Below are 26,853 nucleotides of genomic sequence, written 5' to 3'. Positions count from 1 at the left end.
GTCAGGTCGACCTTTCTTGCTTTCCCTATAAATTAAATCCTGCAGTTCTTTCTTTGTATCCTTATACTTAGACTTGAACAACACTGAATGAAAATGCAGCTTCGGGCGATGTTTCGCGACTGGAGAAGTTCCAATTTAAGCTTTCTGGCGGCCCTGTGTATATCCTGGCTACGCCGAAGAACATCGGTGAGTACGAAGTACAAACACAATAATCGTATAGTAACCAAACCTTACTCTACTTCAAAAATAGATAGAGAGATATATAGAACGGTAGAGGAAAGACGGGGATTAACTAGGGGAAGTCTCCGATTGGCTAACCTGTACTTACGAAGGGGAAAGGGAGCGCGAAAGAATGAAAAAGGAGAAGACGCTCTGTAACGGCACTACAAAGTCACGACAATAGTATCGAAAAGCAACGCATCAACGCAGTCACTGAACTGTCACAACGCGTCGTTCAGTCCGGTTTCCCTGAGAAACTACTCGACTTCAAATTGAATACCTGCAAGTGCCGTCTTTCGTAATTTCCACGTCGTCATGCGTTCGAAGCATGCCAATTCATAATAACTGTTGGGGCTTTACGTCCCAAAACCACGATATGATTGTGAGGGACGCCGTAGTGGAGGGCTCCGGAAATTTCTACCACCTGGGGTTCTTTAATGTGCACCGAAATATAAGCACACGGGCTTCAAGCATTTTCGCCTCCGTCGAAAATGCGGCCGGGATTCGATCCCGCGACCTGCGGGTCAGCACTCGAGCACCCTAACCACTAGACCACTCACCGTGGCGGGCAGCATGCACATTGCGTTGGAATACATCATTAATGTGAAAGAAGGCTCCTCAAAAAAGAACCAACCTACCACTGGTGTAGAGGATACCGAAGCCGTGCACACGGAGCCCACCGACTTGAACAGACACGCCTGCTCCATGTAGTCCTCGGGGCTCTCGCCCGACGACTTAAGCGGGATGGACTCCGCGGCGAGCACAGCTTCGCCCTCGTCCAGCACGTCGTCCTCCTCCGCGGACACCTCCGAGATGGAGGTGAGCGAACCCGCGGCCAGAAGACGGACCGTGGGCCTCGAGTCGAGACCGCCGTCCGAGCAGAACGACTCCGAGGTCAGGCTGCGCGCCTTGCGTCGGCGCGACAAGCAGCAGCGACTCTTGTACGCGACCGCCAGCAGAGACACGGTCAGCACCACGGAGCAGCCCAGGAAAGCCAGCAGCGCGTGCACGGACGAGTGGAACGGCGCCAGGCCAGAGTGGCGAGGGTAACGGGAAGCCATGGTGGCCAAAGTCGAGTCTGCAAATGAGGATTATAACGAGGTTTGTAACGTCTCCACAAACACGTGTTCATGTAATTAAAAAGATTTAGCAATTCCAGATCACTCGACCAGGAATACCCTTATGGTCGGCAACGAAGTCGTATACTACTGAGAGGCGTGCGCGCTGGCCCGGAGCAAGGGGGGCGCCCCCCACTGATTGCCTAAGGGGAGCGCCAAGTCTGCCCCACACCTCTACTTAGCCGGATCTGTCCTGTGATTCTTTAAAGCGCAAGGCTATGGCCATGCAGGTTTTTGACGACAATGGCTGCCGAGGACCTCTGAGGTTGGATTCCAAGAACTGTTTACACCCCACCCCCCTTTAGTCCCCGGAAAGTCGGGGACCAGAAGAATTCATGAATATCTTGAAAACAGCGCAAAAACGACACGGACATGAGAAGATAGAAGGACAAACCAAAGCGCTGAACTCGCAATTAAATTTTATTTGGAAATGTAAGCACACTTGTACACTGACAAGTTGTCACCCATGTGACTACTCCACACATGAGGTTCAAGATGGTCAAGATGACTTCAAGATGTTCAAGAACTTTTACGAAATAGCCCAGCTGTCAATTCTTCTACGACCAAAGGCAGGCTGTTGTGAGAAGCAGGTCATCGCTGCATTTTCATTTTTGCATCTATTTTGAAGCACATTTTCTTTCGCACTCGACCAATGGGGGGGGGGGGGGGGGGATGCTGCGGCGAAACTTCGCTCCCTCAAATGAACAACCCTGCGCACGCCTATGCTATCACTGCAAGGTGGACCAGCACAAATGATGGCGACGACAGTATCGGAAGACGCATACACACAGGACAAGCACTGTATACTACTACTCACACAGCGCGACGCATTTATACTCACTCGTTTCCCAGAATGCAATACTGAAGCTCGCTAGAGGCTGCAGCGACGCGTTTCCAGCCGGAGCCTGTACGGGCACGTAATCGATGCGCACTGGGCCCGACAGGGAGGTGGCGTCTAGTAGAGTGTGGGTGCCTCCTTCCGATGGGGTGGCGGCCAGGAGGACGCCCAGAGGAGACGTGCCGTCGCGCACCGATATCTCGCCGGCGTCCAGCTCGTCAACGGTCAACCTAACGGAGACCAACCTTCGCCGAGAGAACGGCTTGAACACCCACGACACAGAACGGTCTACGCACGGCGTCGTGCTGGAGAAGCGCACCGTGGCGCGCCGGATCACAGTCAGCGTGCAGCCGCAGATGCAGTAGGTCGACGGCAGCGGCGTGGTGGAGGTCACGTTTTCCGCTGAAGGCGTCGTATCTGGCGAGAGAAGGCAAGAATACATGTTCCTAATGGTGTAATAGTAGCGCAAAAAAGACGAGGACAAGAAAGTGAACACCACAAGCGCTTGTGGTGTTCACTTTCTTGTCCTCGTCTTTTTTGCGCTACTATTACACCATTATGAATCAGTACCAACTAGCTCGCCTTTCCGTTTTGCTTCAAGAATACATGGTTGGTGCCGCGCAAATATTCCAACTACCCCAACTTTTCATTTTATTGAAGGCAAAAGAACAGACTCGCGCTAGATGATAATGATTCATTACTCAAAATGGCACGTTCATTGCCGACATCGACGGCGAACAGTAGCAGGCAGGGGTTAACTTTCTTTGAAACGCTTCTATGAAGATGTCATCCAGATGTAAGTGGAAGGCTCTGAGAAGTAGTTTATCATAATAGCGCTGCCTCAGAAAACAGCATGCCGCAATGTGCTGCGTACCTCTTGAAGAAAATGCCCCGCGGAGCGCATTCTTCGCATAACGCACGGTGTGAAATGGTTGATTTACACATAAACCTAGACCGCAACATTCCGACTGACACAATATTCTTATATTTCGAAAAGACATTCGACAAGGTCCCCCATGGTCGTCTTTCATTAAAGTTATCCCGTCTTAACATCCACCCCGTATTTTAAACTGGATTAGAGGGTTTTTAACCAACCGTCAGCAATTCGTTCATGTCAACTCACACTCTTCATCTCTAACTCCAGTTCTTTTAGGTGTACCGCAAGGTACCGTACTTGGTCCCCTTCTCTTCTTGATACACATAAATGACCTCCGTTCTAATATTTCTTCCCAGATCCGTCTATTCGCCAATGATTGCGTTGTTTACCGCGCAATTACTAAACCCTCCGACCATTCCACATTACAATGCGACCTCACCCGCATACAGAACTGGTGTAACACTTGGCTCATGTCCTTGAATGTATCTAAAACTTTGTTAATGTCTATTCACCATCGTCAAAATCCCGTTGTCTATAATTACAGTATCAATAACAACCATATTGCAACAGTTGATTCATTTAAATACCTCGGTGCGTACATCTCGCGTGACCTAACTTGGACCTGTCATATTAACCACATAATAAATACTGCTAATCGTACTCTAGGGTATATACGCCGTAACCTTTCGCTCGCTCCTCCTCCTATTAAAAAAGTTGCCTTCGAAACCTTTGTCCGGCCAAAGCTAGAGTATGCGAATGCCATTTTTGATCCTCACCACGACAACCTTACTTAACGCCCTCGAGCCTGTCCAGAACAGCGCGGCGCGATTTATACTGTCTAACTATTCATACACCTCAAGCATTTCGGTACTAAAAGCAGAGATTAACTTACCCGATCTGGCTAAGCGCTGCAAAATCGCACGTCTTAACCTTTATCATAAATTTTGATGAGCCCACCGCATTTCCCACAACAGTCCCTGTAACGCAGTATATCCACTGCATGCCCATACCTTTCACCAATCGTTTTTCCTGCACACAGCCCAAGACTGCAACGACCTGCCCACCGAAGTCGCCACCATCACCGACACTCAAGCATTCAAGCGGCTCATCGAAACCATTCCATCATAACTTACGTTATATTGTTAGCCCTCTTATAACCCACTCGCTCATATAATATCCCAAACAGGGACCTTTGAGGTAATAAAATGAATGAATGAATGAATTTACGCAAAATGACGCCGCACGACAGATGCACTTCAGGGATATACGCATGCGGTTGCGACTACGCACGCATAGATCTTACCTGGACAAGGATCTAGCGTGCAGGGCCTGGTGTCGTAGGCGCTGCCGTAGCAGGTTCCATCGGGCCTACCACAGAGCCTGTAGCGCATCTGGGATCCGCGACCGCAAGAACCCGAGCACGGACCCCAGTCGGTCCAGTTGCCCCAGGAGGACGCCGAGCCTGGACGGAGAAGCGGACTTACGGTCAGCTCGGCGGTCACGTGGCGCAGTCAGGATTGGCGTCCCTCAATCTCAGTAACTCTCGCAGCTCGTGAAGAGACACTATATAATAGCCAATTAATTTACACCTCATCTCTATTTTCTTCCGTCAATCTATCTCTTTCTTGTCGGGACTCTATAGCTTGTATTGCATGTGCGAAACTTCCAAGAAGCTGCGCTGAATATCGCAAGGAACGTTATCGAAGTTTGCTTCTCTAAATACAGACGCACACACTACGTCAATACGCAAAAGTTGTTTCTTCAATGTATTTTCCGTGTCGCCTCGGACATGAATCCAATCTTTTTTTTTCATCTGACGTGATATGCGCGCCAAGATGAGATATCGATGCATCCCGTTTTTTGCATGCGTGCGGACGCAAAATAGTGAACTAGGTTGACAAAAATATCGAGCGAGCTTTGCGGTTTGTTTGAGTGAGGGAAGTGTTCCGACACAAAAAGAAACGTGATGGTACCTGGCTGGTACATGCGTCGCTTCCGTCTTGCGTCGCTTCCGCGTCAATAAAGTTATTCATTCAGTCAATCCGTCTTTGGTAAACGTGCTCTACGAGAGATGTATCCTGATTCGACCAACTTCATGAAAAAACAGATGAAAGTGGATTGAAGATAACACTCTAGTACTGCCATTTTATGGCATTATTAGAGTTTCATCTTCAATCCACTTATATCTGTTTTGACAATGAGTTGTATTTGCAAAGCAAAGGCATTTGTATCGGGTCCTTGCTGTGCCCCTAAGCTCTGCAACATTTTCCCGTCTTCTGTCGACAAACTTCGTGCATCGCATAAGGCGTCACTACTGCGAGATCCTGCCGAGCTGTATGTATGTACTTCGGGGGAGAGCACAGGGGATATCGCCCCAGACGGGGAGATATCCAGAAAAATATCGTGTGTGTGCTTTTGGAGCAGTTTAAAGAAACCCAGCTGAGCCAAAGTTATTGATGCAGAGTACACAAATTTAGCGCCCGTCATTGTCCACTGCGCAGATTTGCCACCGTCTAACATCACAAACCGTACTTTGATCTATAGTGGCGCTGTGTGCGTTCTGGCACAAGATGGAGGATAATCGAATAGTCGGGGCTTACCGGACTCGAGCGACCAGGGCCGGCACTGTCTGAGCAGCTCGAAGACTGCGCCGTTCTGAGCCACGCTGACGTAAGCGAAGCAGAACTGCGCGTATGCATCGTGGAATAGGTGGCATCCGAGGGTGAGAGCGTGCTTGCCCCGAGGTAGCCTTTGCTCGAACAGGTAACGCCACGGTGGAGACGCGTGCGCCGGCAGCCGGGCAGGACCCGGGAGACCGTATACACGAACCTTGTCGCGGTCCCTGCACGTCATTACGGGAACGTCGGCGTGAACGCTTTAGTAATATGTTTACGAAAAACCTTGGACGCATTTTGCTTGCGTCACTACGTTTCGTTTCATACATCAGGTGCAACGTTGTGGAGGCTACGCAAGAAGTTCGACCAGAAAATGTGTAAGTTCGCGCGTGTCGCACTTGGATTTGGTCGTTCTGTGCTTGGCCTCCGCGATTGGCTCCGGCTGCGCGCTACCGGAACTAATAGCGGAGGCCACAATAAGAAAACAAGGAGATGCTAAGCGAATAAGAATAACTTGCTGACAATCGTATAAATAAAGAGGTTTGTTTAATTCTAAGATACAAATCGTCTTCATTTATTATTCAGTCTAAAACCGATAAAAAATCACATTAAGAATGGTAAACCATTGAACTATTTCTTGGTACAAACGTATCTATTGTAGTAAGTCTCACTAGCTTCCATAGCACTGCACGTTATGTATGAGACGGAGTATGGAGATATGCCAACACACTGGATAGAAACATGCAAGACAAGCGCTAACAGATAAAGAGTTCTGTAAAAGCTACAGTTCGTTGAAATATTGTCGCGTGGTTGTGAAGGTAATAAAGGTGGCAATCAGACTGTTTAAAGATGAAGCTCTTTATTGGGTGAACTTGTGCCCAGAAAAAGAAGTGACACACACTGTGCAACGATAGCACACAGCGCAATCGTCGGTAATCCGATCGTCCGTGAAACGCGTCAGCTTTTATATACGCGTGATCGAACCTTCTTGCGATATTGCCCGTGCTCACGTTAGATCTAGAATGAACTCGGCTACTCGCGACGTACAGTCAACAACAAAATTTACGGACCACGCGAGCGCGTGGCCGAGAGCCTCTTCGCTACATTTTCCGCTACGTCAGCGGCGATCGACTGCAGCGCTACGCCCAAGACGCATCCATTCTTTAATCGATTGCCTGGATATTTACCCACTGGGCACGAAAACTGTCACCTTCCACATTTTAACGCGACGCGCTCTTCGGCAGCCGTGTCTACTTCTGTCTGGAGAACAGTCTATCAGCATAACTGTTACCAGTCGCAATCTTTCAAGCAAAGTGATACCTACCCAATGCACACCGTTCGAAGCACGTCGTGGTAGCTTTGATTCTGCCATCAAAGTAGAAGAGGGACGCTCATACCGTAGGTGAGCGCTTTGCGTGAAAACAACGAACTACGAGTGTTCTGCATGGCAGCAGCAAACTGACATACCAGTGAATAACAAGAAGACCGGTTTTCGGCACAGCGCTGCGGTCGACGGTAGATGACGCACCGCTAGGTGGCGCGGACAGGCAGCTTAAGGCACGCGTTCGCGTGGTCCGCAAACTTTTGTGGTTGACTGTACGTGTAGTCTCAAGGGAGCAGTCTGAAGCAACCGCTAAGTTTCCCAAACATTGCAGCTCGGCTTACGCCAAGCGGCGGTTACGCGTGTAATAGGCCGGTAACAAAAATACAAAAATAATCGCACGAGGCAATATAATAGTCAGCGAGAGAACAGTACTAAAGAAAGGCGTACTTGCTGCAGGTTGTTGGGTATCGGTAGAGAACGTTGATGCCGTCGTGGCAGCTAGATATGGCTGCTTGAGCGACGTTGAGCATGTAGCGAGAACTCCACACCACCCGCACTGGCACGCTCTCGGAAACCAGCGGCAGCTTCGGGTCGTCGGCGCATGATAGCCGCACCTGCAACCGCCAGCCGCCTCGTTAGCTCTTATTCCAACTCTCAAAGACAAGAAATCAACATAGCAGGGAGGAAAGCCGTGTGCACCTAATGTAGAGCAGCATATTAAAGGCCAACTCTGGCGATTTTTCGGCCATGTCAAAGTAATGGTGCTTTTATATTCCTGAGACGCTCCTGTCACGGGTCCGATAGCAGAAACACTCGGCAAATTGGAGAATAATGTTAAAGGGACACTAAAGAGCAAAACGATTTTTCTCGCATTAATAAAGTAGTCTTCCACGATACCAAAAACACCATGCTTGCCGCAAGAAGACGCTTAATAAGCGAGAAAACGCGCAAAAAGAAAATACAGGTGGCGACGCCACCTTGGAATTCCCGCACCATTTGCCGTGACGTCACATACTTTTGACGGCGCCTGCTTGGACCTACGTAGTTCCTAATCGGTTAAATCGAAGTACATTGTCCTCTGAGGGGGCCAGAGACTTGACATAACGAGTTTGTGGAAATTTCGTCGAGCTAGTGGCGCCAAAATACGTTAAATGCTCTTTGAAATCTTTTACGTCACGAGTTACAAAGTTCGGCGCGAAACTTAAAAACAAAACTTTGAACTTTGTTTTCTCCTCTGATAATAAACCTATGGTGCTGAAATAAACTACACAAGAGTTCTCCGAGCACGCTTTATCAATCTAAACCAATTCATTGTTTCTCTTTAGTGTCCCTTTAAATAAGCAAAAAAGCGCAACACCGAAACCGAAACCCAACCGAGCATACTATCTTCGCGTGACGTATAAGTGGTTACAAAACCGGAAATCATGCAAGGCATGCCGGTCCCGCCAGCGCGTAGTATGAAAGCTGCGAAAGCGGCGAAGAGCAGACGCTCATTTGAAAATTGACTCCGTCGGAAATCTTGTGTGTGACTGACCGTGTCACGTGCACAAGCTGAGCTGTCGGAAAATGACAGCTGCGATTCCGACGCATTTGGAGGCCAACTGTAATGGCCATTCCTCTTCGATGAAGTGGAATTCACCTGTTTAGCTCTTTGCTTGCCTGGTTACACGTTCCACCGCCAGATGGCACCACCTGTCCAGGGAGCTCAAGTTTGTGGGGCAGTGATCGGGTAAAATACTATCGCTGAGAAGGTCGCGGACTGACTAAAGCTTCTTAATATTGCTATGGGAAGAATGTATAAGTTTGGCAATAGCGGCGTTCGACATCGCGTTGGTACGGCCGAAGCAATGTAATATAAGCCAGGTATGAGCCACCTTTCGCACCATTAGGTTACGTTGTTTCGCACGATGCGAGCTCACCGTATACCGATATAGGCCCGGTCACGGTGCACCCTGTATATGCTACGGGAAGTGTTTCCGTGGTGTTCACGCATGTGCATTCTTTAGCCGGTACGGTATTACCGTACTTTCCGTGCGGTAAACCGACATTGCTAGCTAAAACACTAATATAGAGACGCAGGGTAATCGTTAGGTGCAAGTGTTTCGTGACTGCCAACGGGGAATCGTGTGCAGCCCACAACGCGACACCACTTGCCACCCATCGCACGCATTACCACAAGGAACTGAAATTCACACGCCCAGCCAACGAAGCGCTCGCCAAACACTCGCGATTGTTGCCTTGCGGATAGCAGACGCTCTAGGGGCCCCTCGGTTCCGTCACTTCCGCTTAACAAAAATGACGTCACGCACCCAATGTTGCCAATAATTTTGGGAAGCGAGGTGGGGAGAGTCGGGGCAATCAATAAAATTCATTTCCAATGAATCTGCGTATGTCTCCAGCTTGTAATTTGGCATATATAACGGGAACGTGAAGAGGAACGTACCCAGCGAATTTTATTGAGATCCATGGACCTCGAAAAATCGCCGGAGTTGGCCTTTAGTCCTATTGTGGGAAGCGGGAAGGGGATGTAGAAGAGAGAGAGAAGGAACATAGGAAAGGTAGGGAGGTTAACTACGCTACGTCCAGTTTGCTGCCCTACACACGGGGAAATGTGTCGGTGGGCAATGGGTTGTCACGTTTGCTTACTCCATGCTTGTAAGCCCTGAAGTAGCCTGTTTTACCACGTGATTGCAGACACGTAACCAGAGCCATTGAGCTATCATATCGGGTAACGAAATGCCACATCTCCTTTCTAGTTTCTTTAAAGGGCCTCTAAACCACTTAGAGTGCATCAAGGCACCCTTCCACAGGTGCTATCTCCTCCTCTCAACTTATTTTTTCATAAAACACGAGAACGATGTCAGCACTAGGCGTTGAGCCTATCAGGATGTCGCGCTTTTCGGCTACACGCTGTTGTCTTCGCTTGCGCAGTCGGAAACGCACAAAACGAAGAGAATCAGTTGATCGCGCACGACAGTCACGCGAGGCAAGGCAGCAAGGGCGCGCGATTGCGTGACAAAGCTGGGTAGGGGACGATTCACGACTGATATTCCTCGTACATGGATCATTCGAGACGAGAGCTTATTTCCTCAAGACGTCACGTAAACAGACTGCTGTCGTCACGAATCGGGCCGAAAAAAGGGAAAACGCCAGGAGATAATAACGGGCTCATAATTTGTATTTTCAGAGGTTGTTTAGAGGCCGTGTAAATGACAGCGGTCTGCTGAACGTTTAGCGACGTGCTTCAGTGACGTTGCGAAACATGTTAACGCGGAGCACACACCGCTTTAAAGACTGTCAGCCTAAACATGCCAGCAGTAGGCTGGATGCCTACCACCGTCACATTGAAGCTGGTCTCCCGTACCTGGTAGTAGCCGGCCCTGTCGAAGGCATGACAATCAAGCGTCACGTCGTGACTTCGCAGCTCGGCCCAGCTTGCCAAGGGCTTTTGGTCGACCAGGGACTCCTGAAACCAGGACTGGGGCTCGCGGTGCGCGCCCCTGTACACCAGCGACACTACAAAACCGTAGTCGTCCTGGTGCAGGGGAGCACAGCGCAGACCAGGCAGCTCGAACGTCACCACCACGTCCGAGCCGTAAGTCTCCAGCAAGAGGGGCACGTGCGTCACCACCTCGGGCCACCGAACCAGGGTGTCCCGTGTCGATCGTGCCAGAACGGTTTCCTGCGATCGGGTTGTGAGGTATAGCGCTACACTATACCGTCACCGTTCTAAAAAATCAATGTAGTAACAGTTGTAACATGGGCACCTGAGTGAAGCTTAGAGAACGGTCTTTACGCCAATTCTGCTTAGTTCAACCGAGTCAAAGTGAGTATATTAGTGACAGACATATCACTCAACGAAATGTACACAGGAAACACACATGTGCCGATTATTGTGGCTGGCGAATGCATGGTTTAAGTTGCTTTTCTGCCAATAAACCCAACTAACCAACTAGCAATTGCAGTGAAGCGCCTCCCCCTGTGCACGCCTCTTGTTTATCTGCCTGTGTCCTGCGTTTTGAACTTTTTTTTACTGAAGAAAAGTTTAATCATAATTTTATCAGACAATCTTAAAGAAGCCCAGGTGGTCGAAATTATCCGTAGCCCTCCACTACGGCGTCTGTCATAGCTTAGTCGCTTTGGGACGTTAAACCCCTAAACCAACCAGTCAAGCCTGTGCAGCACCACTCTTAGTCATGGAACTTGACTTGTGCCTCTGGAGCTGCTTATTAAATTTTCAGCTAAAATCCTTTTCTCACTCTCTCCCTGTTTTAAGACAAACTCATATGTCTACCAAACGCAGCAAAAGAAACTCTTCGCATCCCGTAGTTACCAGTAGAGAAGTTTTCGTTCACCCCCGACCACTGCCTCGGGGAACGTCGTTGAAATCTCGGTATTCCCATCTTCACCAGCACCGAGAAGTCAGGGGAGTCAACCTCTAATTTTCTCGCCATACGTTCTTCCCCTCATCCTCTCGACTATACTAAGACTCAAACTTTTCTCCCTCCCAAAGGGGCCCTGTTCCTTTTGTCTGACGCCAGAATAAAACGGCCCCGCGAGGCAGTGCAGCCAACGAGGGTCGTCAGCCGCAGCCGCGCGGAAGCCGCGGTCAGAGTCTCGCGAGGCGGGTTCCTCTTGATGAATGACCACCAGCACGCGTGCGTGTGTTCCATGGTTCGGGGTCCTCTTTACGAGTCCCTGCTGGATTGGCCCGCACCTCTTATCAATGTCAGCGCCAAGAGCGGTGTCCGCTGCTTCCCAGAAGCACGGCATGCGTGGGCGACTGCGGCGTGTAGTTTACGTACCTTTACCGCGGCACCACAGCGCGCGATCGATGAGCAGCTCGCCGTGATTGTTGCGTATTAACCGTGCTTTCATGCGGTGCATCCGATTCGGCTATTATAACCGGACGTGCCTGCAGGCAGGTACCACCGCGAGCCCACGCTCGTCGGGACCGCATACTTTCTCTTTTTTATTTGTTGCACCCACGTGCCATATACGAGCTCTTTTGAGATGATTTTTGTTATTTGGCTGTCCTCACAATTTAGCTTCGGATTGCAATGGCTTTTCCGATCCTCGCGAACGTCGTATATCGAAGGTATACCACCTCTTAATTAAGCGCCCCTATGGCGAAACCTTAGCCTTATTCGGCTATATATGTCACGTAAATTATTGAATGCTGCGCGATATTAATGTTCGGATTATCTTGAACCTGATCTGTGGCGACGTAGTTCTGCAAAAAATAGAGCATTTGTGTGACACGATTACAAACGGGAGCACGTATACGAAAGGGTTCATCTCTTCTCCTATATTTCTTTCTATCATCCTGACCCCTACTATTGTATTATTAAGTTGTATAATGATAAACAACTCGTATTTCACAGGCCTGGTAATCTCGGTTGGAGTCCTACTTAATGCAGGATGAGCTTCGAAAGGTGTATGAAAAATATCGCAAGAGAATGATTGTTACGAACGAAAAGTTGCGAGCTATTTCGGTTCTCTTGACACTGCGCCACATATTCATTCTTAAAGGGGCCCTACAACACTTTTCCAAGTAATCATCGAATGGCTTCAGTAAATGAGTTCATTGTCTCACGAATCGACTGCCGCAAAAATTTTTAGAATCGGTCAGGTACGAGCGGAGTTACAGGGATTTGTCGCACGCTTTAAGCGCTTTCTCTCTCCTCTCGTACCAGCTAGCGCGCTGAAAGCTACGCAGCAGAGGGGGAATGACAAGGGAGCAAGAAGCTACGATTGTTCGCCAGCGCGCATCATGACCTTGAGCACTTTTCTTTTTTTTTTCCTTCTAACGCGCTCCTTACCTCCAGTGTGATCGCGAGCGGCCACGTGGCGGCATCCCGCGGCAGCAGCGGTAATTATGCAGCGCACAACGCTCAAATCAGCCAATGGCCGTAGACATTGGGTTTATGGTGCCGTCATTTGGGTCTATGGCATGGTTTATGACGAGAGAAGAAAATGACAATTATTATAGCGCAAAAGCAAGACGAAGACAAAAGGTACACGAAGACGAGCGCTAACTTCCAACTGGGTTTATTGTGCAGAACACGAAAATATGTAGGTGGCACAACCACGTGACAAAAGATGAGCAATGCAAAGATGAGCAAGGCAAAAAATACCAAAGACATACAAAAAGAAACGAAAGAAAACATCAAGGAAAAGCAAAAAACACAAAAAAAGACGCCGACACTTTCCAGAAACCTTAATTCCTTCTCTGAGAGAGACAAGAAAGGTTTGCTCACGCATGAGTCGTGCTCACGTGCCATCTGCGCAGCCTCGACGATGATTCGGGCGCGGTCATCTCTGTGTTTATACAGTGTCCTTCGTGTACCTTTTGTCTTCGTCTTGCTTTTGCCCTATAATAATTCTCATGACCTACCAACTAGCCCAAGCCGGTATACCCTTCTGAGAGAAGAAAGAGCGATTTCTAGCTGACTTGGAGAATTAATTTTAAATTCCAGGCCGCGTGCTGCGCTATAATGTTTGGCTCGCGTGTTCTGAGAAGCTTCGACTACCGATCGGCAATGTTTGCTAAAAAAGTGTTGCAGGTTCCCTTTAAGCATGTTATCATATGACGGCGGCGAATACTGAGAGGCGACCCGTACTACAACACTACTTGACAAAAAACAAGAACAAGCAAAGATAACACAGGACAAGAGAAAAAAAAAAGAAAATCCGCTTCAGTGCATCAGTATCGTTATCACGTTATGCTCGATGACAAAAAAAAAAACATGACTAAGAAGTTCAATAAGAAGACACGATTGCGCGTTTCATCTCTACATGCGTGGCAGGAGCACGCAGTGGTCCAGGGACCCGGGGGGTCCAAACACACCTGCTAATGAAGTTTTCTGTCCTGTCCACGATGGAAAGAGATCTGATGCGCAAGCTCGGGCGTTGCGCACAGTCAGTCATGTTTGTTGGGCATCTGTTTGTTGAATGTTCCTTAATTTTATTTATATGTCAGTTTCTAATGGTTGGATTTCAACTGCACATGGCTTTTCTCTGTAAACGAAAGCTATAAAGTCGAACGAACGATTTGTGCGGTGGTTGACGTTTTCTTTTTTTCTTTTTTTTTTGCATTTTTTGTTGCGAGTGAATGTGTTCGCGTGTGAAGAAAATGGGAAATTTCGCTTGGAAACTGGCAAAAAATACAGGGAACAATTTGAACAAAACAGAAGTTTACGGGAATATGGACGCTTGAACCGATCAGAAATTAAACGGGGAATGTCACTGGAGCGAAGTGACATCTTCTACAACGCGGGGCTTTTCCTTGACAGGTATAAAGAGAGCAGCTGCTTTTCGGCCGAAGAAATCACTTGCTGCCCTGGCAAATAACCTCGTCGAAACATTGGCTCAAGCGAGATTCCTCGCCTGACGACTTTTCATCGCGCGACAATAAAATGTTAACCCTGGCCGAGAAGGTTTTTTTTAAAGTTCTGGAGTGAAGCTCTCGAATGGCCTTACCGGCAAAATTGAAGCCAGCGCTTGCCCACCCATCATTTTAGAAACATGCTCTTTTCGCGTGGCGCCCGCTTAGAGATAAAGTTGTTTAGCTCTGTTAATGTGAAGGCTAGCTAGGTTAATTCTAAAATAATAGATTGTTGTTTTCGACGAAAGCAACTTATCGACACGAGTATCGATGACTTCTCCAATAAAATTTGCCAGGACAATGGGGTTTTTTTTTAAGGAAACCAGTCACACAAAGACACAAAATGAGCAGCACCTGTCCGGTAAAAATTGCGTATATTAAACTTTTAGGGCGTGGGAGAAAAAACTCTTCCTTTAATTTACTGAACGCTAACGTTTTATCGCACCCCTACTAAGACGGCGGCCACAGACACCACCTCAGGGTGGGTGCGGCTTCACTTCTGAGGTATTATTTCCACTCCATCAATTCTTTTTAAATCTCCTTGATAATGGCACACACATACATATACACGTATATACTCACCCCGTCGGCAGCGACAAGTGCAAAGGTGTAATTTCCCGCGCGGTGCACGAGTCCACAGGCGAACACCACACGTCCCGTGGAACCTCGGCGGGGCAAGTCGGTCTTGGCGAGCACCGTGCCGTCCCGGGCGTCGGCCACGTGCGCTGTGAGGCCGCCCGCGGGCCCGCTGCCGGCGGCACCGCGAACCTCGGGAAGCCCGTACTCGACGCTCAGGTCGCCCGATAGCGACACGTATTGCTCGGGACCGCGCACCCAGTAGATGTAGCCGCCGCCACCTTCCTCCGGAGGCAGGGGCTGACTGAGTGCTGCCTTGCTCGCTGCACGTATATGAAGAAGAAAGGAAATTAACGATGCGCTCAAATTGCTCTTATATATGGTCAGTTCGTTAATCAAGGAAGTGTACAGACCTCGATAAAGAATTGTCATTCCTTAACGTACCTGCCTAATGTCGCACTTTGTAATTGTTACGCGTGCAGGAATCTTGATTTTGATATGGTGAGAGGGTTATCGTTTTGTCTTTTTCGCTATTGCATCTCTGGGTGTCATTGCTTGCGACGCATGCGTGATTACTTGCTCAGTAGTGACACTGGTTTCTCTTTGATAGTGCAAAGGGTTACTTTTAGTAATGTCATTGTATGAGCGCGATGTGGAGATCCTTGTGATTTGAGTTGGTATATAGTCACGCATGTTCCTAAATAAACATGGTTTGAAGTTTAGCACTTGTCCTGTCTACTTTTCTTTCTAATTTAGAGCATCGTAACCACTGCGCCATCGTGCGGGCTCCTATACTCTTACGCCAACTACCCATAACTTGGAGCTAAAGCGTTTAGGAACATTTAGGTTGCGTTCAGATGGTGGCCGCTACGTTCGCAGAGAACAGAATCTCTCGTACCGGCCATAACGCGGCCATCGGAACTATACCGAAAGCATGTTACGTGAAGTACTCACGTGAACGCGAAAAGCTTTTTCACTGTTTACGCTTGAGGACACATTGCGTGAGTGCAATTGAAAATGGTACAGCTTTCCAGAGAATGATCTGGAGGATGCTGCACGCACAGATACTCAACCGCGCTTCCCCGTGCGGTTTGCCAGAAGAACAGCGCCCGTCCCGTGTTGATCTTCCTTTTGTGCCTCTTGTTTTTATGTCGCGCTGTCCATTACTATGCATTCATACCAACTAGCCCTGCTTACCACTCTTCAGAATAACAAGATCGACAAAGTATACCCTTATTTGAGCGTTAAATGAAATGGAGGGCTACTGTGTCGTGCTTAAAAGCTACTTTACCTTCAGCTGACCCAAAGTGACATCGACGCTTAAACAATAACAATCACATTCGGTTTTACGTTTTTATAAAGGACAAACTGCGCCGCCATGTGGAAACAACGTAAGAGTCAATCGAAGCGTTGAACGATAACGAGCTCACATTGAGACGTGCAACTGCAAATTATGCGCCGTAAAGAAGCAGAAGACTGGTTGATAGAACGCTAACGTGAAACGAAGTAACAGCACGGATTACCGCAGCCAAAGGTATCACATTGAAATTGTAGAGGCGGAAGCTGCAGGATCAAAGCGGCCGCACTTCTACACAGTTACGCACCTGCGCCACAACGAGCAATATAGCGGCAATCAATAACCTATGACGTAATTGCACACTCAGGTTTCGACATCGCGGTTCTCGGAAGCGGATGCCGCATAGGCGCAGCCACGTGCTGATGAAACGTTCGCGAAGGGGCGTTTCCGAGCATTGGGTGCGGCAGTGCACTCCCATCCGAGCTGCTCTGCTATACCGATCTATAGCGCTCGCCACTCTTTCTGCTGATATCGCCGCATACGTGCTTTCCGTGCGTAACAGTGGCCCTATATCACAATCGGAGACGGTGAAAACGTAGTATGTAGATTCAGTGTACACTCACCTACACGCTGCAATGCGCGGTTCCATGCGCGTGGAGCAAAACAGAGCGATCATGCATGTGATAACGGCAGGAAGGTGAACCAGGCTAAGCCCGGCTAGCTACCTTGGAAAAAATGACAAAGACTGAAAGATGGGACGATACACGTGTTTTCACGAACACACGCGCAGTTCCGCATTTTCAGGTGAGGTTTGTCCCTTCGAGCAAGACGCCTTACCTGCAATACATGAAAATGCGTAATTTTAACGACAATTGCCAACGATTTATCTTACGCTTGGCTGAATATCATTAAACGTGCAAAGGTGGCTTAACAGAGAACTTTTTTGCTCTAACAGTAACGGCTAGCACGTGCTCGCCGCCACCGTATGCCATAATTGCTGAAGTTAGAAATATTTTGTTGTTGGCTTTTTCTTTTTTCTCATCACGGAAAAGCTAGCAAGTCAAAATCGTAAGCACTTTCGATTTTTCGAACGAGCCATTACGAAATGACGATTCGCGAGGTATATACTATAAGCATTGAGGTAGCAAGTGCGCCGTCGTGAATCGGGAACTGTCTGTCGTGACTGTGCACCGAAGCACAACCCAAGCGCTATCGAATTTCCAACCCGCGACACAAAAGAATGCCTCTCCGACCGCCGAGTTGGCGTTGCCTGGTTACAATACGCGCGCTTAAAACTATGTAGCCGCGTCGGGTGAACCCCCAGGAATCAATAATAGAACCGGAAAAGCCCTACCAGCATAATAACCTATGCTGCGGCAGATGGCAATCGCATCGCGCGTGCGAACACTACCACGTGACTGTGCCAGTGCCAACGATTCCGAGCCAGCACACGCAGGGGTCTTATGGGGCTCTGCACCTGACGTCATACGTGACGTCATTCACGGTGTTTGGTGCAAAAAAAAAAAGTGCTCCGCACTTACAAATCTGCACGCAGTTTTGAAGAAAAGTTGTCGACTGTGACTATCACATGCGGAAAGCTGAACTCAGTAGTACTGATACAGTCCGTGAGGCACGCCCAAGCTTAACTTACACTTAAAGAAAAATTTGCACCTTTCGGGGCCTATCTTGTCTCCTACCCTCTCATCAATCTTTCCTGCATTCGATTTCTCTGACGCTGCGCTCCCGCTTCTTTCATGTCACGATCGGCGCACGCGTATTGACGTGACATACCGTTTTCTTATTTGGAAAGTAGCGAGCACAACATGTTAAAATAAACGAAGGGCACGCAACGTTGATGGCGGTTTTGGTGTATAGAAAAGATAAGCCCCAAAGGGCGCAAACAAACATCAGGTTGCGTTGCCGACGATACATTCCGCAAAGAGGCGGACAACATGTAAAGCTGGTTCTTGTAGCACTGTATCAAAGTTTGTTTGTGAGCGTAATCTGAATACTTCTGAACTAAACGATAGGAGATACCGTTGAACCAAACAGCTAAGGTTACTGAAGGGGACGATCGCGATACTCGAGGTGGCATATCACCACGATGAAGTGATTCCCTCAACTTTCCATGTGCCTGTGTGCAAGGGGGCTTTCCGAAGCAGTCATACGAATACCCAAAGCCTGCATGCTCAAGTGATAGTTCTCTTCGTGATAATTTTTTTGCCCTTCACGTTAACCTTTTTTTTTTAATCATTCGCGCCAACTTAGACATTCAGGTTGAACGAAGAGCTCATTTTTCTCTGGCATCTAGCCGATCTCAAAAATCTTAGTAAGCATCACTTTCTTACCTTAAATGACGGCGAGGATAGTGGCTGGCTGTCATGACTAAATGTCGTCATTGTCAAAAGTTGGCTACAGCGAACATACTTTGGTTGACAACCTCTCACCGCTTTATCGGGGTGCTAAGTAAACGGTAGATTTACAGCACACACATAAAGAAGTGTGTTAGCAGAGTGTTTAAATCAAGAAAAAAAAAGTTCCTACATATCAATGAAGTGCTATCTGCGTCAACAACGTGCGAGACACACTGGAGCAAGTATTTAGGGCACAGCATGCAAGGTTAGCTCCGCGTGCTATATAAAAGCGTTACCCCAACCATAAACGTAGTGCTCACGTTAACAGACACCCCAATCTCGCGTGTATTGTCACTGTTCATGTAATGCCCGTCTTAATTATGCTCGTCTTTCATTCACTAAAAGAATCCTTATCTATTAGTCTGCTTCTGACTTCTTTCGAAACTTTCTTGCGGCGTAACGGTGAACTTGGCATTCACGCTAGCAGAGACAGGCCTTATCTTTGTTCCGCTGGGATGCACCCGAGAGGATGACCGCGCACGCGGTGCAATCATGGCCGCCAGCGCGGCGTGTTAACTCTAGCCGTAATGGATGTCCTTCATACATGAATCACACACAGGAGCCGCAGCAGCGATGCAACGCCCGACGGTCGGCCATTAGAAGGGTGCATGTACGTGTGCGCGCGGGTCTAGGTCACGTGACGTGCGTGGTGTCGCGTGTGGCGTCGAGGGCGGGGCCACATACACCCCTAGGGACTCGTGCGCGTGTCCTGACGGCTAGACATGCGGCACTCGATCGATGGGTTCGTGTGTCGCCAGTCTGCGCCGTCGCACAACACAGACTCGACGTCTCTGTAAACGCGTGCAAGAGTTCGTGCGTGACACGCACGTACGGTTCATCGCGGAGAGCATGCACAATTCGCGGCGCAAATAGCTTTGGCGTATGTGAGATCGTTAAGCTTTGCACTGAAAGGACTCTCATGAGTCGCATGCACCCTTCCTTAAGTGAGGAAGCCATGGGTTATCTAACGACGAATGTTCAATGTTGCGAGATAACTTTCTACGCCGATAAATATTATGTAAAAGAAACGTTACGGCATTTAAAGGAACATATACGTATCAATTCAATATAGTCAATGCATACGTAGTTTAAATCTGTTACAGTTATCAGGAGTATACATGCTTGATCTACAATCGCATGGAAAAACTTCAGGCAATAATTTCAAACATAGAAAGTCAGACAGCGCCGCCTATATATATATATATATAGCTCTGAGGGAAAACATCGTACACGCCATCCAGAGAATGCAGGCTTGACTCCAGCCTGCGGCATATTGTCCTCTCGTTAACTTTAAGGTCGCTTTTCCTCATTTCTACGTTATTATTTCACTCACGCGCGCACATACTACAGTCTCGCAGGTAAAAGTAAAACATGTAGCACATCTTGAGCTCTTACCGGCAGCCCGGCGCCACTTGTACATAAACCCGAGTGCCTCCAAATAAATAACGCACTCCTCTTTTTCTCAGCACTTAACTTCAGTAATAATACTTAGGCGTATATGTACGAAATGAAACCCGTTCCACTCTTCTGGCTCTCTGTGAAGAATAAATGGTGCCTGCATGCAGCCAAATGGTCCTGACGGACAGTAAACTACGATATGTTTTCAAGCCGACCACTGCCCACAAATGCAGGCACAAAGTATGGAAAGATATCGAGCACGTTTCGCAACAAGCATTGGAGTCTCATTATCATCTTTATGTCGGTGCCGACATTGATATCGCGACACGTACTTAGCCTCAAAAACAAAATACGAAAAGAAAACAGCTTACGCTTCAAGGACACCCGAAAGGCGACTCAAAGGCGGACCGAAGAGCGCAATTTCGCAGGGTAATATCTGGGATTAAATCGCTTTGACAGATGACCAATGATCAAAGTTCTAAGTCAGTAAAGACTAAAAAGAATATGAAGGCAAATACCGAACTAAAAGAAATGTTGATTAGCCAACCGAAGTCGTCGCCGTAGGTATGAGACATTCCACAGGGTGCTATCCCGCATGGAAGCCGATCGAGCCAGCGAACCGGCTGAGATGCAGGGAGCCATCAAACCAGTTCTGCTTTCGAGTGTTGGGAGTTCACTCCAGGGAGGCGCGTCAACTTGCTGCGTGATACGGAACATTAACAAGCACCCCTCCGGGGCAAAGGACAGCGTTTGGATACCTGCTCCGTCGCCATTGGGCAGATCGGCGGCACGGGCGACACCTCCTGCATCGCTCAGCCGGACCTCCCCCCTCGGACAAGTGCCCCGGCGTGTGTTGCATATCGCGCACTCGCGCGCGTGGGAACGTGACCTTCGTCGTGTACAAGCGGTCTTCGCTAACAAGGCGCGGTGTGCTATGTCCACTGACGATGACCATGCACCACGGCTGCGCTCCGTGGCATGCTCGTGGTCGACCAGTAATTAAGTGCTCGGGAACGTAACTCGCGCTGTCCACCACTCGCGCTGGCTGGCGACCCAAGTAATGCATCACTACATAGTATAGTTCTTCCGATCAATACCTCGGGCTCTTCAGTGATTGGACTTAAGCGTGTAACGATAAAAGAGGAATAAGTATGATCCCACTGGGATAAAGCCCGCTATCACAAGCGCAACGGTGCAACGATATCGTGGCGGGCGGTGACTGGTGGTCACGGATAACTCGAAACACTTTTAGCATAACCATTTTAAGCACATTGACGCTATAGTTTTGCTCAAGCAGAATGTAATCAAAATAAGGAAGCGGTGCGTCATGCACTGCGATCACAATCGGATCTCTCGTTTGATTCTTTGATTTTGTTCTCTTTTTAAAAGTCTCATGGGTGACTATATATTGGTCGGTGCTTTCACCCGCTGTGGTAGCTTAGCTGCCGAAGTGTTGCGTTGCTAAGCTCGAGGAAGCGGGTTCGATCCCCAGCCATGGAAGGAAAGAACAGGAGAGAAAGGAAGGGCAGGGATGTTAACCAGTCTAGAGGGACCTGTATGCTACCCTGCACTGGGGGAAGGGATGCGGGAGATATAAAGATAGAGAGAGAGGGAGAGCAAGCACGCACAAAAAGTCACACACATCTCACAGTCATGCTAACGTCGTTAGTCTATAACCGCCGGTGCAAGTCTGATGCCTTCAAGAAGTTGAGAACTGCCTTCGTAAGCCAGCCAAGGCGGCCGCATTTCGAAGGAGGCAAAGTGCAAGGACAATTACGTACGTTAATTGGGCGCGTTATGGAATCCCAAGTGGTGAAAATCAATAATTTCAGGTGGTGAAAATCAACTAAACGGCGTTCGTCATTGCCGCGTCGTGGTTTTCAGATGTAAAAACCTAGACTTCAATTTTAATTTGATAGTGTTTCGTTAGGAATACGAGCTTCTGGAAGGGCTTGACACATCAGCTGTCCGCTTTATGTCATCCTAAAACAAATCATTGTCGGCATCATGAACGCATACGGGCTGCTACTGTATATAGCTTCATGCTACGACAGTTCAGCGGATGGCAGTCTTCTCCATTTCGGGAACCTTTTTGGACATTGCGGGACTTCCACAGAATTGAAGAGCCAGTGTTTGTGCTTCCCATTTACAAAATACATTATGTACAATTTTTCGCTCTTGCGCACTTTCTTTTGAGCAATGAGTACAAGTATTCGAAGTTTACTTTCTTTGTTTCTCTCTCTCTTGCTGTTCTCACGAGAAGGACCACCCGCTCACCACTCGCTATGTACTGAATGAATGACTCATTCGTAAAGGAAGAGAAACGAGACAGGACAGAAAAGGAAACAGGCATCGTGTAAACGAATTTCAGGACCGATGCTTCTTTCGGCGAAGTGCATCTCTCTGCAAGCGCCACTCCCACGGCTTCAGCTGGGAGAGACTGGGCAGGCCGCTAAGTGAGCGATCATCTTGCCGCGGGCTCTCAGCTCAAATTGGTTAAAGTGGTACCGATGCGACGATCTGTTTTCCCGCAACCGCGCTTCTCCGACAGCGAGTCTTACATTGGCGCACCCATAACAGGCTACCAAGGAAGCGCCTGGCGTACACCCTGGCGTTGGTGTTGCCGGAAAACGAGTCTCCCGCAATACTTTAGCGCGTATTTCAAAGTCGTGGGCAAATATGCGCTCGCTTTATTGAACACACGCTCTATTTGCATTTTTAACACGCAAGTGTTTTATGCCGGGCTCCACCAAGTATTTGCCGGCGTTATTTCCGAGACGGATATGATGTCAGTAAAGTAGCACGTCAGCTTTCTAGCAACCCCGTGAGTGCGGTTTTCTACTTCCGGTCTATCGATTCCTTTCCGGTTTGCACTTCACTTCCTGTTATAGCCAAGCTGAGGAAGGCTTCTGAGAGAAAGAGAGAGAGAACACTTATTAGTTTAAAAACGTTCTCGGAAATGATCGTTGACTTCCAACGCTGTTACCGAAATTGGGTGGAAGATGATATGTTGCGTCGTTGGAGCACTGGCTGAAAGACGAAGACGCTAAGGAGCTTTGGTGTATGGAGATTTCGAAAAGGCACGTTTGATCAGCTGGCCCCCCTTTTTTTCAGTAGACGGTGTCCAAATGTATGCACTTGAATTTCACATCCAACAAGGTTACAACTACGCCCATGTAGACATGTTACACATTCGTATGGCGCCCGATTCCAATGAAAGAGGGACCGACCAACTATGGTATTTTTTTGTTCGTGTATAACCACTGACTTGCGTATTCCTCTGTGTTGCTTGATGATACTGCTTTTTTATTCCCATGTTAATATTGTAATTTAGGATTTTCTTTTTTTTTTTCATATATGCATGCGTGCTTCATCGCTCCTCTACCTTGTAATACACCTGTAAACCTTCAGAAAAAAAAAACATATCCTACACGCGAAGTTTCGAATCTTTTCTTTAGAAAGCCGTGTGGATTTCGTTTGTGACTTCGTGCTACTAAGCAGGTAAGACAAGATTTATTATTATTATTATTATTATTATTATTATTATTATTATTATTATTATTATTATTATTATTATTATTATTATTATTATTATTTACTTTCTCGAACCTCTATCATCCTGCGGGCTGGGGCAGAAGTGATTCACCATATCGCCCGTCCGAAAGTTACAAACGCTAAATGCAGTCCGTGTGAGGTCTTCCGCAAAAGATAAACGTATATGCAATCCTTGCATGTAGCGAATGCCTCATTTTACTCGAACAATTATTCTAAGCAAGGTTTCGCAGTGCCCTCGTGTCTATGGTATATCTAGCTATCCAGGTTCATCGCGTCGCAACGAAACTTAGCTGCGGTCTTATGCTTTCGGTGTTTGAAATGTAAACAAAATGAAAGAATAAAGTGAACCTAAAGATTTTAATTGGGCAACCGCACAGTGGTTCACGAGGTACGCCGTAGTAAAGGGCTCCCAACTGATGAGAAAAATCGAACAAAATTACAGGGGTAATGTGACCGTTCATCTTCTCTTTCTCTCAATACTGGATACCTCATTACGTTAATTAAAGTTCCAAGCTCTCCGAATAACAAAACCAACAAAACTACGAGATCTTGCGGCTACCGTCTTTTCAACGTGCCATTAAACGCGCGCTTTGATTTACGGCTCGCAGAAAACGAGGCGGCCCTTCAGCTCAGAGTGCTACGTGACTGCCGATGCACATACACGGCAGTCAAAAATAGCCAGAACGTACCACAGCCATTTCAGTGGTCGACGAAAAGAAAAAAAAAAATGCTCGTATCGTATATGGGCCGGCCTTCGCCGTGAAACGGCAACCGGCGGAGCAGAACGGTCACTGCCCTCTGCAAATGGACAGGAATACGCACGCGACTATGTACGCACGTTTCGGCAGAACACCGACAGGACGTCCGGGGCACAAAGCTCCGAGCGACATTATATTCCGCGCTGCCTAAATCAAACCTCCTGGAGCTGGGCACGTTGTTGGGGGCACTTGCCCATCTGTAGTCGAATGATAAGAAAAGTAAGTAAATGCAAATAGGACACACACGGCTTCGGCGGCCACGCTAACAATGACGGAGACGCCCAAGCGCTACTTAGTATGAAAGCCCACGCGTGCAAGCGAATTGACTCGACGTGCAACGAGCGTACGTGTCGCCAGTCCTCTTGTCCTTCCGCGCGCTGTTTGCAGCATGGATCATCGCAAATTAGCCCAAATCAACGCAGAGGCCCAGCTCGTGATTCCTTGAAGGCCCTGCAATTATATAACCGCGTGAGCTTCTAATGGTTGGTGCGCCTATAGTATTATACTACAGTTATCTTGGCACGAGCAATTTCCGGGTAAGGAATCGTCAGAAAATTATACGGTGTCCAAGCAATATCGGCTACCCACAATCACTTACGCCGTTAGCGTTACTTTGACCTCGTATCTATTTCGTGTCACCACAAACGTACGGATGATTTTACGTCAGTGGCTGTTACGTAATCGGCTACACGCCTTACTGGCCCTTATGTATATGTTGTTTCTTTAACGTTCTGTAATGGTGCCTCACAGAACTAAATACAGTGTTACGTCAAAGGGCCAAGTTTTTGTATATTCACGACCCATTTTGAAGACAATCAGAGGAAAGATGCAGCATCGTAGCGGAGGCAGAATATATTCTCGCGCAATAAAACCTTGCATCACACAGAAGAAGGTTTCGGTATGGAAGGTACCCAGCCGGCCTTTATAGAAAACGGCCAATATACGCAGTTCGCAAATACGGGAACGAAGCACAACTGCCAAGATTATGTGTGTCGTATCACATGCGCGTACCTTCGCGAAAGCGGAATGTGACCACAATGACCCATAATCAACGCAAGCGCATGCCAGCTCTCTCATCCGCGCGGGCTAGCACGTGTAAAAGTATATTTAGGTTTTATTAATTTATTTTTTGTCTTTCAATTGCTGGTGACAGTCTTCTTTTACCAGATTATGGCCTGGTTAACGAGATATTGTTCCGCCCGTGACAATACGCTCAAGCTTATTTATTAAATGCATCGTCGTCTTCACTTTCTGCGCAGTTGCTGCGGCCTCAAAACGTATGGAGAATGTGGGGGTGGGTTCGCACCCCCTGTAAGGTCGTTTTCTCCTCATGGCGCCCGCACGTCGTAGTTAGCGTAGTCAGCGGAGATTACGCTAACTATGCCACCGACAACGCTAAATACGACGCGCGGACGCCATGAAAAGGAAACGACTTTACAGGGGATGAGAGCCCCCCACCCTAGAGGCAACGTTACTAGATTAGCTAATCTAGTAATGTTGACAAGATGTAGGTGCCAATACACTCACGTGCGGCGACGTCACTGTGCGAGGCAAGCGTGGTGGTGGGAACCGCTTCGGTGGACGAGTTGTCGGAGGGCAGTTCCGTGGTCTCCGTCGCGGCGTGACCCGGTCGGAGGAGGATCGCCGCCTCGACCAGCAGCAGAAGCAGCAGGGAAAACGACGGCAGCACGCTGCAGGACTCGGTGGACGCTCGGGGCAGCCGGCCGCGGTGACCAGTCCGGCTCATTCCCGGTCCGGCCGGCCACCCCCGTCAGCGAGACGCAGCGGCCGCCGCCACCGGGAAGTTCGCTCCCCCTCTTCTCTTCTTCCTCCTCCTCCTCCTCGGTGATCCGGGGTCGGGTGCGAACCCCCGCCGACGGGACCCGCGGCGGCGGGGTGGACGACGTGCCCGAGGACGTAGCTGGTAGCCGGCGATGTCTCGCTTCACGTCGACGCCATCCGATGTCCTTCCCCGCGCGGCTAAACTAGGAGCTGCCGTTGATGCGTGCGCCCGGACTTCGGGAGCTGAGTGGAACAAATCGGGGTATAAACAGACCAGTAAGAAGAGGGAGCTGATTGGGAACAAATATAGCCAGTGAGGAGGGAAACAGACAAAAGAGAATCTACAAACACACACTGAAGACGTGGAATGATACGGGCATAGCTGCTGTCTTAGGGGATGCGGAGGGAAAAGGAGGGATGAGTGATGACCGCGAGGGTAGAAAAGGATGTATGCGTATGTACCGGCGTCGACACTTCTTTTAACGCGAACGTGTTTCGAGTGCCTTTGGGTGTGTCCTTCATGCGGGGCTGCAGCTTTCCTGGTCCATCTTCCCTCCCAAAATTATCTAGCGTTCAGCAGCCTGCATCTGTTGCGTAAGGTGGCTAGAGCACGCGTTTCTTGCGCCTTCGGAATATTGTCTGCGGGCTATTAGAACAAATTTTCATGAAGCAGGAATATCTTAGCTTATTGAAGC

The 26,853-nt window shown here is 48.4% G+C and overlaps 1 protein-coding gene across 1 annotated transcript in view; it reads right to left on the bottom strand.

The window, feature by feature from the left end:
• LOC119382628 (uncharacterized) overlaps positions 1 to 26,853 on the bottom strand; it is a 63,495-nt gene that overhangs the window by 3,083 nt on the left and 33,559 nt on the right. The window contains exons 2-9 of the mRNA XM_037650413.2: positions 25,904 to 26,401; positions 14,961 to 15,277; positions 10,356 to 10,673; positions 7,439 to 7,605; positions 5,653 to 5,894; positions 4,356 to 4,514; positions 2,179 to 2,592; positions 858 to 1,297 (exon numbers count right to left, since the gene is read on the bottom strand). Coding sequence (XP_037506341.1) covers positions 858 to 1,297; positions 2,179 to 2,592; positions 4,356 to 4,514; positions 5,653 to 5,894; positions 7,439 to 7,605; positions 10,356 to 10,673; positions 14,961 to 15,277; positions 25,904 to 26,123 — 2,277 coding nt within the window. The 5' untranslated portion in view covers positions 26,124 to 26,401. The remainder of the gene's footprint in view (positions 1 to 857; positions 1,298 to 2,178; positions 2,593 to 4,355; positions 4,515 to 5,652; positions 5,895 to 7,438; positions 7,606 to 10,355; positions 10,674 to 14,960; positions 15,278 to 25,903; positions 26,402 to 26,853) is intronic.

This window comes from Rhipicephalus sanguineus, chromosome 2, assembly GCF_013339695.2.
Source record: "Rhipicephalus sanguineus isolate Rsan-2018 chromosome 2, BIME_Rsan_1.4, whole genome shotgun sequence".
In the NCBI taxonomy this organism is placed as follows: Eukaryota; Metazoa; Arthropoda; class Arachnida; order Ixodida; family Ixodidae; genus Rhipicephalus; species Rhipicephalus sanguineus.
Note: the sequence above shows the minus strand (reverse complement) of the source record. Positions and strands in the feature narration are given on the sequence as shown.